Source organism: Terrapene carolina, unplaced genomic scaffold (genome assembly GCF_002925995.2).
Source record: "Terrapene carolina triunguis isolate 2854851 unplaced genomic scaffold, T_m_triunguis-2.0 Scaffold66, whole genome shotgun sequence".
NCBI classification, from domain to species: domain Eukaryota; kingdom Metazoa; phylum Chordata; order Testudines; family Emydidae; genus Terrapene; species Terrapene triunguis.
This window is the reverse complement of record NW_020664417.1, coordinates 24,701,425-24,716,896: the sequence shown is the minus strand read 5'-3', so window position 1 is coordinate 24,716,896 and position 15,472 is coordinate 24,701,425. Positions and strand designations below refer to the sequence as shown.

Sequence of the window (15,472 nt, the reverse complement as noted above, 5' to 3'; positions counted from 1 at the left end):
ACTTTTTATAGATTATGAGTACTGTGCCCTAGCAGCCCAGAATACATTGAAAGAGGGGCCTGGAAGGAGCTTAAACTGTCACATTTACTCATCCCACAGACTGTGAACAGGTGTTGCAGGAACAAAAGTGGTATTATATATGAAATGGGTCGTAGGACTAAAATTAGGGAAGGTAACTGCCTCTGACCCAAGCTAGAAGAAAAGAATTATAAAGTACTCTAGGCAGCAGTTTATGGCAGAATATACCAGCCAGATAATGTTTCTCGCTACCGGTAATTTGAAAGAAAGTAGACCTATTTTAACATGGGGAGGGCAATGGAGTTTATTCACCTCTAGGAGATTCTCAGTCAGAGTTAGAAGGGGAACAGTTATGAATGAGAACTATAAACCTACAGAAATTGTCTGTACTATGTAGTTTGCCTTTTGAATGTGTTGAAGATTTGTTTGTTTCGCCTTTTCCTTTCATATTATATACTTGTGGTCATTTATAAGCAAAGCTTGGATAGTAGTTTTCCTTCTACATTGTTAGAACTAAGAAAGCAGATGAATTAGGTTGTTAAACTTATTGAGTTCCTGTCCTCTTTTTTTTTATTCACTCTTTGATTACAGATAACTATGTAAACTATGAAATTGCATCTACAAAACAATCAAACTGTAGACAAGCCCTCCCCTATTATATTCTGACCTCTTTCCTCATCTGTAGTACTGGTAGTTGTTGCTGCAATTATTTATGTGGCTTAGGATGAGACTCTCAAGATCTCAATAATATAGACCAAAACGATTCTGCTGTGCTGTCCAAAGCATTTCCAATCAGCTAAGGAAACAGTCTTTAATTAGTTACGTAGCTGGTGTGCTGTGACTATGGCTTATCATTCTAACCAGTATGAGCTCATTGCTTCCTGGTGTCCCCCGTCTGTCCTTCAACTTATACTTAACTTGTAAGATCTTGGGGCAGAGGTTCTTTGTTACCTGTTTATAGTTCCTAGCACAATGCTACCATAATACAAATAAATAATAAAAAAATAAATAATAATCAAGCTGGTGGTGTAGGCAGCAGAACCCTAGTGTATTGGGTTTTCATGTTTCTGCTCCCTATTCCTGTGGTCTAGATGTTAGAGCTGGGGGATAGGGTGGGCTGTGAGTCACAAGATATGGGTTCATAGATTCCAAGACCAGAATGGTCCACTGTGATCATCAAGTCTGACCTCCTGTATAACACAGGTTATCGAATTTCCTCAGAGTAATTCCCATAGCATATGTTAGAAAAATATCCACTCTTAACTTTAAAATTGCCAGTTATGGAGAATCCAACACAACCCTTGCTGATTTAATCCAATGGTTAATTACCCTCGTTAAAAATTTACACCTTATTCCCAGTCTGAATTTGTCCAGCTATTGGATCATGTTATACCTTTCTCTGCTCGACTGAAGAGCCCTTTATCAAATATTTGTTTCCCATATAGGTACTCAAAGACTGTTATCAAACCATCCCTTAACCTTCCATTTGTTAAGCTAAATAGATAGACTCAAGGAGCTCAATCACTATAAGTCATGTTTTCTAATCTTGTCCTCATTCTTGTGGTTCTTCTCTGAACCCTCTCCACTTTATCAGCATCTTTCCTGAATTGTAGACACCAGAACTGGACACAGTATTTCAGCAGCGGTTGCACCAGTGCCAAATACAAAGGTAAAATACTCTCTCTACTCCTAGTCAAGATTCAACTCAGCCACTGGTTCACTGGTCACTTTATTGGCTGTGCTTCAGTTTTCCCATCTGTAAAATGGGGCTGAAAATGCTTATCCATCTTTGTAAATAGTCTTGAGAGCTTTGGATGAAAAGCATTATATAAGTGCAAAGAATTATTATTACTCCTGCTTCCCAGAAGTGGAGGGAAGCACTAGATTGATGGCTAGTATCCCAGAGAATAGTGGCCTAGTTAATGCCTCCAACCTAAATTTTTCAGTTATGTGGTACTGTCAAAGCATGTGATAAATATTCCTATAGTATGGACAAGCAGGTGAATAATTGGGTTTAAACAGACTGGTGTGAAATACAGCATAAACTATGACCAATATGAAATGCCTTGACCAAATCTCTGCCTAGCATTTAGATCCTTTGCTTTACTGTAAGATCCCCATTATTTTCCACAATATTATTCTACAATTTAAAATGAAGTTTCTCCAAAGATCTGTTTCCCTCAAAGTTCTGACTAATATTACATTTAGTAAGGCATTCATATAGGAAGAAGTGATTAATTTTAATACCTCAATCCTGTGAGGTTGTGCTTGTGTGCTGTGCCTTAGCTAAAAGACTCCTAAATAAATGGAAAGCAGATAAAACCTATTCATGTTCTAATTTTTTTTAAAAAAAGCTTCAGAGTAATTGAAAAATAAATCTTCTACTTTCATTAAACAGCATCCCTCTAATCTTAGGTATGAAATCTTCTTTATTTTCAGAGCCTCCCCTAGCTGATAATATAATTGTCACAAAATGTAGCATCCAGGCTGAAACTTATTTTTATATATGGACCAATTTCGAAATAATCAGCCAGTAGTTGTTTTATCCTAAATCTTGATAAAATGTGTGAACGCACAAAGTGCTTTTTTGGTACGGCACAAGCAGTGGCAGGTCCTTGCATTCAAGAAATGCTCCCCTATTTGTTCATGATCCTTCACAGTTTGAAATGAACTCCCATTGAGTGCTGGGAAATAATTAGCTCCTCTGCCTGAGACAGCAGAGACAAGATTGCGAACAGTGGGGAAAAAATCTGAATTTGTCTGGCCAACAGAAGGGTATTACTTGCATTTTTAAAAGAAGCCCACAGAGCTGAGCTTTCCAGCTTATAGATGTATGTCGTGGGGGTGGGGAGCCTAACGGGGTGCGGCAGGGATTGATTGTCGTGTGTGGAAGCTCTTGCGAGCTAATTTTTTCAAATGATTAATTCCTCTGACTGAAGCGATAGATGGAAGGTGCACACCCTTTAGTTTCTGCAAAAGAACACTAATAATGGGCAGAAGCAAGGGAGTTGAGATTTCTTTATCTCCAGAGTCTGGTGTGAGTGACTCAGCCACCCCTTTCCCCAGCTGAGACTGAAATCATGAGTAACCAGGAAAGCTCCCTGAAATTCCAGACAGAAGTGTGTCCAATCTGATCAGAGTGGCCATAACATCTGTGTAAATGAGACTGAAAAGCTTGATATGAACAGTTTTGACAAATGAGTGGAAAGGTTGAAAGGACAACAGAGAGATGTGCAAATCAGCTGCAACCCCATGGTGTGGTTGTTGAGAAGAACAGTGACTTACTTTTTTAGTCCTGAAGTTTCAAGTGTCAGAATATTGGAATAATTGGAAGTTACAAGTGTCAGAATAAGAGCCAAGAATACCAATGTTTGATGACTCCTAGGATGCCTGAATTTTAATACCAACCTTGAGCAGTCCAACATAGACACTACTGAAGTAGGTAGGTAGCATGGTCCAGCAGAATGAGCACAGAAATGGGAGTCTCAAATTCTAATGCATCTCTCCTACTGGCTCACCATGTGACTTTCTGTAGCTCTCTGCCTCAGTTTTCCCATCTTTAAAATGGGCAATCATAGAGCAACCTGGCCCAGGTATCAATTCATTAATGTGTGTACCGAGCTTTGAAAATGTCATGTGCTAAATCTACTGACAGGAAATGCAGCTCAGAAACCCACTTTGTGGAAAGCAACACAGAGTCCTGTGGCACCTTTAAGATTAACAGATGTATTGGAGCATAAGCTTTCATGGCTGAATACCCACTTCGAAGTGTCCCATGAGTCTGACAAAGTGGGTATTCACCCACGAAAGCTTATGCTCCAATACATCTGTTAGTCTTAAAGGTGCCACAGGACTCCCTGTTGCTTTTTACAGATCCAGACTAACACGGCTACCCCTCTGATACTTGCCATTTTGTGGACTTGCTGTGGCTTTCAGATCTGGAGACAAATACAACATTTACAAAGCTGCCAGACTGAAGCGTGCTTTTACCTCAAAAGGACAGAAAACCTTGTCTCTTCCCAAAGTAGAACCAAACAAAAGAGACGAAGTTAAAACAGACTTCTGACATGAAGAAACAGATGCAGCTGTCCAGTAATAGCCAAGTGATACTATATAGTGCCTAACAACCAAAAGTGATACTATATAGTGCCTAACAGCCAAAAGTCCTTCTATTCTGCATCAAGTCCATTGCTACCAACTTTGTTTCAAAAATTAAAATTAAAAAAACCAAGCAGATTTGGATACTTAATTATAATACTGGAGGGCACAACAGCCCTTTTTCCTAAAAGACTTTTCTTTTTTAAATTACTTTGTATGGGTACTGTGTATCTAAATACTCCTATGTGAAAAATATCATTGCGTCAAAATAAGCTTGATTGTAAACTGATTAACTTCTTTAAAATGTTCATTATAGGTAGACCTAAATATTATAATGGATGTGATCCTTTTTATTTGCCTTTCAATAGACAGTAAAGGCCTGATTTTTAAAGGTATTTAAGTGCCTAAAGATGCAGATTGGTCTTCAAGCACTTTTGAAAACCCCCTAGCTGCCTATCTGCATCTTCAGGTGACTAAACACCATTAAAAAATCTGGCCCTTAGAGAGAGAGAGAAGCCTGCTTCCCCTCTCAGTTACATTAGGTTTACACCACTGTAATTTCATGGAGGTCAACAGTTACTCCTAAGCTACACCACTGTAATGTAAAAAAGAATTAGGCCTCTGTCTGTATTTTGTTTTGTGATGCTTGATACTCAGGTAGCTAAATGCAAAATCCATCCCTGCGGGTCACCGTCTGGATTTATACAGTAAAAGTCTCTGAGGGAATTTTTTGAGTCCATAAAGCAATGAATGGATTACACTAATCCGTATGTGCAGCATTCATTTTCATGTTTGACAGATATAATACAGTTTTCATTGAATTACTAATCCAAGTGTAATTTAATGCAAATCACTAATATATTGGAAATATCTGCATTTGATTAGACTTTTACATAGAAGACATGACTATACAAGGCGCAGGCCAATGGAGAATCAGGGTATGTCTACACTGCAATATAAGCCTAGGGTTAGTGGGACTCGAGTCAGCTCACGCAGGTTAGAAAAACCTGGGCCTGTGCGTCTATGCTGATTCTTAACCCAACGTTAAGATTTTTCTAATCAGGGCTCAAACCTGTGGCTCTGACATCCCCATTTAAGCATGGAATCAAGCTAACCAGATTCCCTAGCACCTCAGCCTTTCTGCAGCCCCTCAGCATGCCATTGTACCAATCTTACATCCCTCTGCTTCTGATATTGGACCTGCTTGACAGCCCTCCCAACCATACCTTCATCAAGGAAATGCTTCCTCTTGGAATGGTCCACGAAGGTATGTGGGACCAGAGGTGGAGTTCTGGCAGTACAGCTGCCAACAGAGGTGGAGGGGCCTAAAATAGGACAAGAAACAGAGTTATCATCTAAAGTAGCTCAGTGGGGTAGCACAGAATCTCAAGGACATAAAATGTTACATTTCAAAACTGAACCAACATACCGGGTATATTGTGAAAGGGATGTTTCAGTCTATAGACCGTCTCCAGATACATCCCATAGGTGTAGTTTGACTGCTATAGTTGGGGGACACGTGCACGCTGAGACCAGTTTCCTTGGCTCACTGACTCTCTCCCCTCACCTGGAGTGGTAGCTGGGCTGCCGGTGCTGAGGGTGCGGGGGACAAGCCAGCTTAATGGGGGAGCCCGTTACTGCTGGCAGCCACTCCGGCACGGCCTGCTATGTCACTGTGCTGCTGCGGCCACCTCCCTACTGGGGCTGCTGGAGAGGGCACACCACAGGCTGGGCTCCTGCTTCCCATTCCCATATCTACTTCTCTTCCCCCTGCCCTATCCCACTGTCTTTTCTCCACACCACTCTTCCCCCAACCCCATCCCATGCCCCTTGCTCTGCCCCCCTACCATGGGCACTCACCATCGTACAGGAAACAGGCAAGCACTAGGACCAAAGAGGCGGTGTCCAGCTGCCGAGGCAGGGACGCAGAGCACAGAACAGCTGCCCTCTCCGTTCCCTGTGAGCTGAAAGGTGTGTGTGATGCAGGGAGCAGGTGCAGCATGGGAAAGACAAAGCCCTCCTCCTCTTCTTCCCCCACCCCCGCCGGAAGACCCTAGCAGAGCAAACACTGCAGGGAAGCTTGGACCCTCGGTCAGCATGTTTTGTGTGTAGTCAGAAGCGGGGTTAGACTTGAGTGTGAGTCTGAGCCTGGGCTTACACTGAGTGAAGACATACCCTCAGTTCCTATATTCTTATCCCCAGCCCTATACAGCTATGTAATTTTTGTGCAGCTCTATAGCACAACAGAAAATGACACATCTGAAAAAGTACAATCAGCCTCTTGTGCATAACTAGACCCCCTATTTTAATTGCATATAATGTCATAACTATTTTTTTCAAATTCACACACATATTTCCTGTTCATTCATATTTTGGCTGAACGATATGGAGACTGCAGTTCTAGGTAAAAACTGTTTAATTCTCATTAATGCCAATCTCATTTACAATGCTGGTCTCGGATTGTCCAGTGGTTAGCGCACTATTCTACTACTTAGGAAACCCAGGTTTAAGTTCCTGCTCTACTAGAGACTTCTTGTGTGACCCTGGCAAGTCACTCAGGGCATGTCTACATGTGCAGTGGCGCAGCTGTACTGATGCAGCTGCAGCACATCTGGTGAATACACTATACTGACGGGAGAGAGCTCTCCCATCAGCATAACAAAATCACATCCGTGAATGGCAAACGCTGTGTTGGCAGGAGAAGCTCTCCCGCTGACATAGCAGTGTGCACACAAGCGCTTTTGTCAGAGTAACTTATGTCGCTTAGGGGGGTGGAATATTCACACCCGAATGACACAAGATATGCCGACAAAGGCTGTAGTGTAGAAAAAGCCTTAGTCCCAGTCCCACTGAATGCAATGGGAGTTAGTCAACTAGGTACTTTTGAAGATCTGGGTCTTAACCGCTCTCTTCCTCAGTTCCCCACCTATAAAATAGGAATAACAACACTTCACTATTTTACAGCAGTATTGTGAGAATACATACATTAAAAGATTTGAGATACTCAGATTTACAGTAATAGGGGCCATAGAGAAGTACCACAGATAGATAATACATCAGTAAATAAAAGATTAGGATGCCCCTTCTGAATTTGACATGAATGAAGCACATGATAAGCAAAAACATGTACTTAGTTAAGTGTACAGGGTAAAAATCGATCATATTTGGCAGATGCAGTTGGATCTACACAGAGAGACCTGCCAGAATAAATTGCAATAGATAAGGGATTGATCCTGAAATCCTCATATACTCATCAGTGGGAGCTTTAGATGCACCAGGAAAACAGGATTGGGCTGATAGAAACTGTGGCATAGCCTTCCCATGGGAACAGAGCATTGTGGGGCAGATTCTTATTGACACTACAGCTGCTTTACACCTCTCTGGTAAGGTAAAGGTGTTTTGAAATGGATGCCAATGTAATTTATACCCAGTTTGAGGCCCCTTCACCAGGTGATGTAAAGCAGCCATAATGTAACTGAAAATCAGGCCTTCAACTGTAGTTTTAGCACAACACAGTCATAGTTACTTTAAAACTGTCTATATATAAAGCTCAAGAGATTTGAGTCAGAACATTTATCTAAAGAGTTGTGGGGCTGAAGGCTTTTTGGGGGCAGGATAAACATTTTAATGTGTTTTTCATAAAGAGCTCACACACTTGACTGTAAATGAATTATACTGCTGTCTATAATAATAATTATACATCATAGGTTTGAAACTTCAGTAAACTCTCCCAGTAATTCCTTGCCTGTAACTTTTTTTTAAACAGCGTGGGCTAACTACAAACATTCTGGGCACTGTTATCACTGAGACAAAAATTGATTTGGTGAAGCTTTGTAAAAGTAATGGATACCTTTCCTTAAACGCCAGTTTAGTCCCTCTCTCTTGCCCCCTCCTTCTCTGATTGTGAAGATATACATCTGAATGATTTCACAGCAGTGTAAGAAACAAGGGCAGGATGCCGTATATATATATATATATATATATAAAGATGAATCTCCCCACATGATAAAGATCTGTGATGTAATGACATCTCACACTAAAATACTAAATAGATCATATATAATAAAAAAGTTCACAAACAATTTAGAGGACCATGAAAAATAGAAAAATTAAGGAATTTGAGTGAAATTTAGCTATGGAGAATCTCTCTGAGAAGTGGAAAGTATCACAGTTTGTTGGGGTTCCTTTCCCCCCTCCCCCCCCCAAGCTAGGCAGCAAAATTAGCTTGGAAAAAAGTGGTTGAAATTAGCTTGAACTCTTTAACTTTAATGAGCTCAATGAGGCTAGACAAAGACACAGAAAAGTTGCACGTTGCCATGTACAATACAGTAAACAGAGTCGAGTTTTCTACCTGAGCCAAAGAAATGTAACTAACTATTACTATAACATGCAGAGTTCACTGGTTAATATATATAAACTGAGCATACTGTTACTAGGTTACACTTCATTCAGATATTTTTAATCTTATAGTGGCTGATGATGGGAAAAGATCCAAGGCAGGATGTGTGTGACATAAAACCACAAACACTGAAAAGCACATTAATATTTAGCAGCCTTTCTAAAGGATCAAATTTTGTCCTACTTTATTATGTAGGAATAAAGCAGGAATAATTCAAAACCCGTAGAGTTAATGGTACTTCAGACACTGGAGCTGTGCCTAGAAGTTCAAGCACTAGCGGTTCCCTCAACTTAAGAAGTGCTCACAAAAGACCTGAGTCTGCATTCACTACCTGCTCCAAATTCCCTTTTAAGTGTGCTGGCCTATTTAGCGATCTCTAATGCTAAATGAAAGCTCTAGGTATGTTGTGAATACAGGATCAGGCCCCAAATTTGTATTTTTCTCCCCAGCATAACTGTGGCTGAGTCATAAGGAATTATTTATTACTCCACTTGTTTTAGCAGATTACAAATTAGGTAGAAACGTTAACTTTCCTGACCTAAATGCTCTAGTAGTAGCAGTTTGATTTTAGGAATTATTCTATGGTAACAATATTCATATTACTTAAATGAGGCAAAAATGGTGGTGTATCTTCTCCTTAAGGAAACCCTCATTTTGCAGAGTAGTTGCAGTGGGGAAGAGATGGAAAGTATGAGCTTCACTGATCCCCAGCCTCACTCTTAGAGCATGCTTTAAGCTTCTGAAGGAGTCCCTATTTGCAGCATACAACGTCCACACTGCCAACTTCCAGTTTTGAGGCTCTTGAGGAACAATTCATCTATTCATCCTCTTTAGGGCAAGAATGGCAAACACTTTCCTTGCCTTTGCCATTACTGCTGCCTTAGCAAAAGGTTGGGACAGAGACTTCTTTCCAACCACAATACAGACAGCCATAAATGAAATATCTTTTATATTTCTTTGACGTTGTGTAATTGTATATGGTTGATGGCAACCAACTCTCTCTGGAATCACAGAACAGACACTTTAACTTGCTGGTTTTCTTCCATCTTATTTGATTAAAACTATGTATAAAAAGTGCATCTGTCAAAACGGATCTCTCTCTGGCCAGAGTGTATTCCTTTTTTCTTCTATGCGTGACATTCTTAGACATTGGTAGGGGTTCCCGTGCAATGATTCTTTTTTGCTTCCAAGTTCTTCTTGGCTTTGAATGCTCCTGATACCTCAGGGTGAATGGAATCCAGTCGCTGCTCACATTGGAAGGCTGCGAGGAAGGCTGTCCTGTAGTTGTTGTTCATCCAGCCATAGAGAAGGGGGTTAACAAAGGTTGAGCACATGGCAATGACATGAAACACTGTGTAGATTAGCTTGTACTCCTTCAGATCTAACACCTTACTGTCAATGTCACTGACCAGCTGGAAAGTGTGAAAGGGCAGCCAGCTTACAGCAAACACCACAACCACGCACACCAGCATCTTAGTGGTCTTCCGCCGCCGATGGTGGTAGTTGTCATTCCCAGCCCCAGGGCTGATATGGTTCTTTAGTTTGGTCCAGATACGGGTGTAGGCATAGGAGATGATTGCCAGAGGCAAAACGTATTGGATCAGGAGCATAGACACACTGTAGATGGTGCCATAGTTGAGTTGCCCCTCACCAGGCCACTTCTCAGAGCAGACCACAATCTTGAAATCAGGAATGATCTCAATCAGAGAGTACTCACGGAAGATGGCCAGGGGACTAGCCAGTAGCGCACTGACAGCCCAGGCCACTCCAATGATCAGGAAGCTTATTCGCTTGGAGATTTTGCTCTCCAAGTGATAGACAATGCAGCGGTGCCGGTCCAAGGCAATCACAGTCAAGGTGACAGTAGACACGTGCACTGCAAGGCCCTGGGCATAAGGCACCAGGTGGCACAGCACTGGGCCCAGCTTCCATTCTCCCAACAGTGTGTAAACTAAGGTGAAGGGCAGGCACAGGGTATTCACCAGCAGATCAGCTACAGCCAGGTTGGCAATGAAAAAGTTAGTCACGGTGCGCATGCTCTTGAACTTAATAACCACATGGATCACCAGGGAATTGCCCATCACACCCAGCAGGATGATGAAGCAATAGGCAATGATGAGGACTATCTGCACCTCGACCAGGTTGGTACTGTCTTTCAGTTCTGGTTTGGGGTCAGAGGCCAGCTCACTGAGTGGTGTGGTGAGGCCTGGCAAGTATAGCCTGGTGTACAGCTCCATTTTCACTTCATTTGTGCGGTTCTCTTCACCCAGTACTCCTATAGGGCCCATGGTTGCAGCTATCTGGACTACTCCAAAATAAACAGTGGAGCTTTCTCTGAAACACAGCAAAAACACACAGCAAATTGGAGTAAACCAAAGATCGTGTATGCAGACTTCATCTGAAACATACAAAAAATTAAAGTTAAATTAGAACAAACTAAGTAGAATTAGCAGTAGGGTTTATTTTAGTTAATAAAGTCTGGTTTCAAAAGAAGTGACAGTATCATCTGAAGTTACAATAACTAAATTAAGACCACAAGAGATATTTGGTTAGGCTGTGGGGCATAAACGCCACCGGCTGGGTTCAGCAAGAAGTTTCCCCAAAGTTACAGTATTTCCTTCCTCTGAAGCTGGGGGCATTGGCCACTACCAGAGGTGAGATATTGGACTTCAGAAGATGGACCAATGATCTGTGCCAAGATAGCACTTGGTACATCCACACTTTCTCACTCATTCATTTGAAGCCCAATCCTTTAATCTTTATTCAGACATAACTGTTTGCCAGAAGCTGGAATTGGGTGACAGGGCATGGATCACTTGACGATAATCTGTCTGTTCATTCCCTTTGGGGCACCTACCATTGGCAACTCTCAGAGGACAGATACTGGGCTTGATGGACCCTTGGTCTGACCCAGTATGGCCGTTCTTATGTTCCTGCTGAAAATTTGAGATACAGCTCAAATGCAGTTTGAAGACAGTGGAGTATATTTACTTGGGCAAAGGAAGGATTTGGATCCTGCTGAGCAACACATCCTTTGTCACAAACTAATACCCCAAACCACTATTGATTTTTGCACAAAACTGCCATTGATACCAATGGGAATTCTACAAGTGGATCTGTATATCTGTGGATCAATACAGCCCTAAGTAAACACAATGATCTTCCAAACTTTCCTCAAAGTATTTTCAATATTCAAGTTTTTATTCATATATTCTTAGCTAGTAAATACAAACTTGCTGCTCTAAACCATTAGGGCCAATTCCTGACATTTTTCTTTAAGAAAGCCAGTATCACAAGGCAGCTACAAACACCACTTCAACTGCATACCGCAATAAGAAGCAGAATAGCTGAAAAACATTACTAATGTTCTGGATTGTCTATGTAACCCATTAACTTCTAATTTAAACCAAGAAATAAAAAGTATGTAATGTTTCTTTTATTGTGGAAGAATACCACCATTTTTCTCAGCGGAAGTTGCCAACCAAGTTTCTGACTACAGTGAAAGAGAACAGCAGGTCACATCCTCCTCCCTTTGAGGATAATGGGACTTTTGGCACTGATATCAAAATCATATTGTTGTCTTCCTTGCACATATTGAGACAAATTCTACTCAGCTACACCAATGCAACCCTATGATTTCGACAAGCTTGCATGGATATAACTGAGTGCTCTGTATTTAAAGCATTTTAATGTTGGTGCTCTGTATTTAAAGCATTTTAGGGTTAATTTGTAACTTGCACTATAATACTGTGCAAAGTGAGTAAGGACAAGTAAGGGCTGTAAAGCTAATTCTGTGTGAGCTGACCAGATCGATGAAAGAGCAAGTGGGCACTGTGCACCTGCTTACTCCTCCTCCTGGAGTAGGTAGGTAGTGTTGGATGAGGAATAAGCAGAGCCTTGGCTCTACTCTGCAATGCACTGGACAGCACAAGTGAACCAGTGTGGGGGTGTCAGAATTTGCTGCTGGTAGAGGCCAATTGCAAATTATTAATTCTTCCTTCCACTCCCACCCCCTACCTTTTCAGAATTGGGGGAAACAGAGAAGGAACTGTGCTTCATAGGGGATGTCTCTGAGAAACAATGCCTCCTGGGGCTACTCCTTCACTCCTGGGATGGTGCAAATTATGCCCTACCCCTCAGTCAGGTCTCTGCCTAAAGACATAATCTTGCTATTAATGTCTGAGATTTAATATTGCTTTTATTTACATAAGGTTTACTGTAGACATATTTTTTTTTAATTTACAGGGGGAAAGTGTTTTAACATATAACTGAATGTCTTTGATGGGATTTCCTACACTAGTTGGATTGTCTTTACATTTGCAGTTGTTTCTGGTTATTGGGGTCTGGACACTATATCAGGCTTCTACAACTAGTGTTGTCCCCCAGCAGGCGACTAGGCCTTCTGTGCTATGGGTACATCCCATACAATATCACAAGCAAAATTTGAATGAAGGATCTTGTGGATTAAAAGCAACAGTTTGACTACATGAGCTGAAAAGTAACTTCCTTCAGGCTAAGCCAGTAAGAATTGTGTTATCCTCTACATACTGTGCAACAAAAGGAGATTTAGGCCTGATCTACATGGCATTATTCAGACAGCAGCTCATTGGGCTTCATCCTGCAACTCTTATTTACATGATCAGTCCCAAGACTTCAGAGACCCTATTTCCTGAACAAGGGTGGGAGGGCTAGGTCCCTAATTACTATATTTTTTGTCAATATTGTTGAAAAATACAGGTGATGTTTTTATAATCTACAAAGATAATGCTACGCAAAACCTCGGAACTGCCTTTTCCGTCTCACTGTGTCCTGATAACTGAGAACTACCTGTATCTGTTATTACAGTGGAGATTTGATAAGAGTCCAATATTGCTAGACTCCCAAAGATCTCAGAATTATGTATTGGAGAATAGAGTAGATCATGTTTACAAATAACAGCAGGAGAATTACTGTTTGATGGGGTTGCAGGGTTCCAACCCTTTGCATCGTGAGACATTGGCCAGACCTTGGAGGAAAACATACACTATCAAATCATTTATCCTTCCTTTGCTCAAAATATTTCTCCCTATTTTTTTCTCTATTTCCTTCCCTTCTCCTGCCTCCTTTCACCACCTTCTAAGCAAAAAAGCAATTAGCTTTCATCCTGCCACTTTTTTTCTTTGTTCCTGTACTGTGTGGAGTTTGCTCCTTTTGAAGGTAGTATTTCTTGTTAACACAGCACAGTTGGAAGAGGAGGTTTGAAACTCCAGCAGAGAAGAAATAATGTTCGGTTAACAAATGAGATAAACTGGACAAGTTCTACAATATTAACTTGCACAGTTGGTGACGAATCAAGCTCTCCCACAGTACTATAGAAACTACACGTCTCTCTGATCTATACTATCTACTGTGTCCCATCTATTCTTTCCCACTGTAAGCTCTTCAGTTGTGATAGTGTGTTGATTGGCAAACTGTATCTATTACACAGCATTGTGTGTTGTGATAAATAATTTTTAGAATATCTAATCACTCAGTTCCTTTAGAGCTCTGTATGTAACTTTATATGAATGATGGAATGTAGAGGATTTTCAGAGATGTCATGAGAAAAGGAGAATCAAAAGGGAAAAATACATTACATTTATAAACAATCTAATCTATTATTAATATTCCTGCATTTGTAAAGCACTTGGAATTTGGCTGAGGTGAACTTGGATGAAAAAAATGTTTAATACATGCACCACATTCCCTAATCTTAATTAAAAATCCTCTGTGCACTTTTCTAGGGATGCTGCCCCCTTACTAATTCATGATCACCTTGCTCCTCCTGATTAACAGAATCTAAAAATTTATACTAAAGTCAGAGCCATGCACTGTGTATGTAAGATTGTGCCTATGGAAAATTAAAGATTAGAAGCCAAGGCTTCCCTAGTGTGTCTCTTTCTACATTTGGTGAGGTGACATTAAAAGACAGGCTCTGAGTCTGTCACTTTCGCCTGCCCATTTTCAGTCACCCAGCATCTGAAGTTAAAGGCTTTGTTGAGGCCAGCAGCGATCCAGAGGGCAAGGGCTGGTTACCCCGACTGGCGATGGGTGCTGAGGATTACAAGGGCTGAGGAGTAGCCAGTGTAAAGAAAAAGCCTCCTTGCTCCTTTGCCAGCCTCTACTGCTGGCTTGGGAAACCTGGGCTCAATAACAGGTCGCCTTGGTCGCTGCAGGGGCTGCTTTCCTGGTGCCGAGCAGCTCCGTGCCCGAAGAGGGAAGGAAGGGGGAGAATCCGCCCTGCCACGGCCAAATCCGGAGCGAGCGGGGAACAAAAGGCTCAATGGGGGGAGGCGGTGACGGGCAGGAAGGCTCCGGGCAGGAATCTCCTACCAACTGTAGCCCTAGCGCGGCTCTGTCCCCGGCCCCCTCCAGACTTACCGAGCCAGCTGCGAGCGGCGCCCCTCTCCGCCGAGCCGTGCCCCGGGAGCGATGCGCCGCTCTGGCGGGGAGGCGAGCCCGCTGCGCTCCGAGCGGGATCGCTCAAAGTTTGGCGCCGCCGCCCAGTGCCCGCATCTCCGGACTCCGTCTGCTCGGCCGGCGGCGGGGACTCGGGGCGAGCCGGGGCGGGGCGGGAGAGCTGCTCACCTGGCAGAGCCCGGCAGGGCGGGCAGCGCCGAGCTGCCGGCACAGGGGCGCAGGTGCCTCTGGGCAGCGTGCCTGCAGCCAGCCCAGCTCGGGCGGCCTCCCGCGCGTGGGGAGGGGGCGGCTCCGCCCCACCTCGCTCCGGGTCACGGGTTGTGGGGGCTGCGGGGATGCCGGAGCCGGCTACTGCAGGGGCAGGGGCGGGGGCAGGCGCTGCTTAGGGAGCTGGGGCGGGGCGCTGCGTAACAGCTGGAGTCCGTTGGGTTTGGGACTGAACCAAGCCCCCCACTGGGGCCACCTGCCTGGCTAGCGATGCTGTGTAGCGGGGTCTGCTACACCCTAGAAACTAGGGTC

At 42.8% G+C, this 15,472-nt stretch overlaps 1 protein-coding gene across 1 annotated transcript; it reads right to left on the bottom strand.

Moving 5' to 3' along the window:
- Positions 1 to 8,410: 8,410 nt before the first annotated feature.
- Positions 8,411 to 15,016, bottom strand: NPY2R (neuropeptide Y receptor Y2). The gene is made up of 2 exons (XM_024198251.2): positions 14,915 to 15,016; positions 8,411 to 10,849 (listed from the first exon to the last, which is right to left on the bottom strand). Exon 2 carries the CDS (start codon positions 10,801 to 10,803, stop codon positions 9,658 to 9,660), a length of 1,146 nt encoding a protein of 381 aa, XP_024054019.1. The 5' UTR covers positions 10,804 to 10,849; positions 14,915 to 15,016; the 3' UTR covers positions 8,411 to 9,657.
- Positions 15,017 to 15,472: the final 456 nt, after the last annotated feature.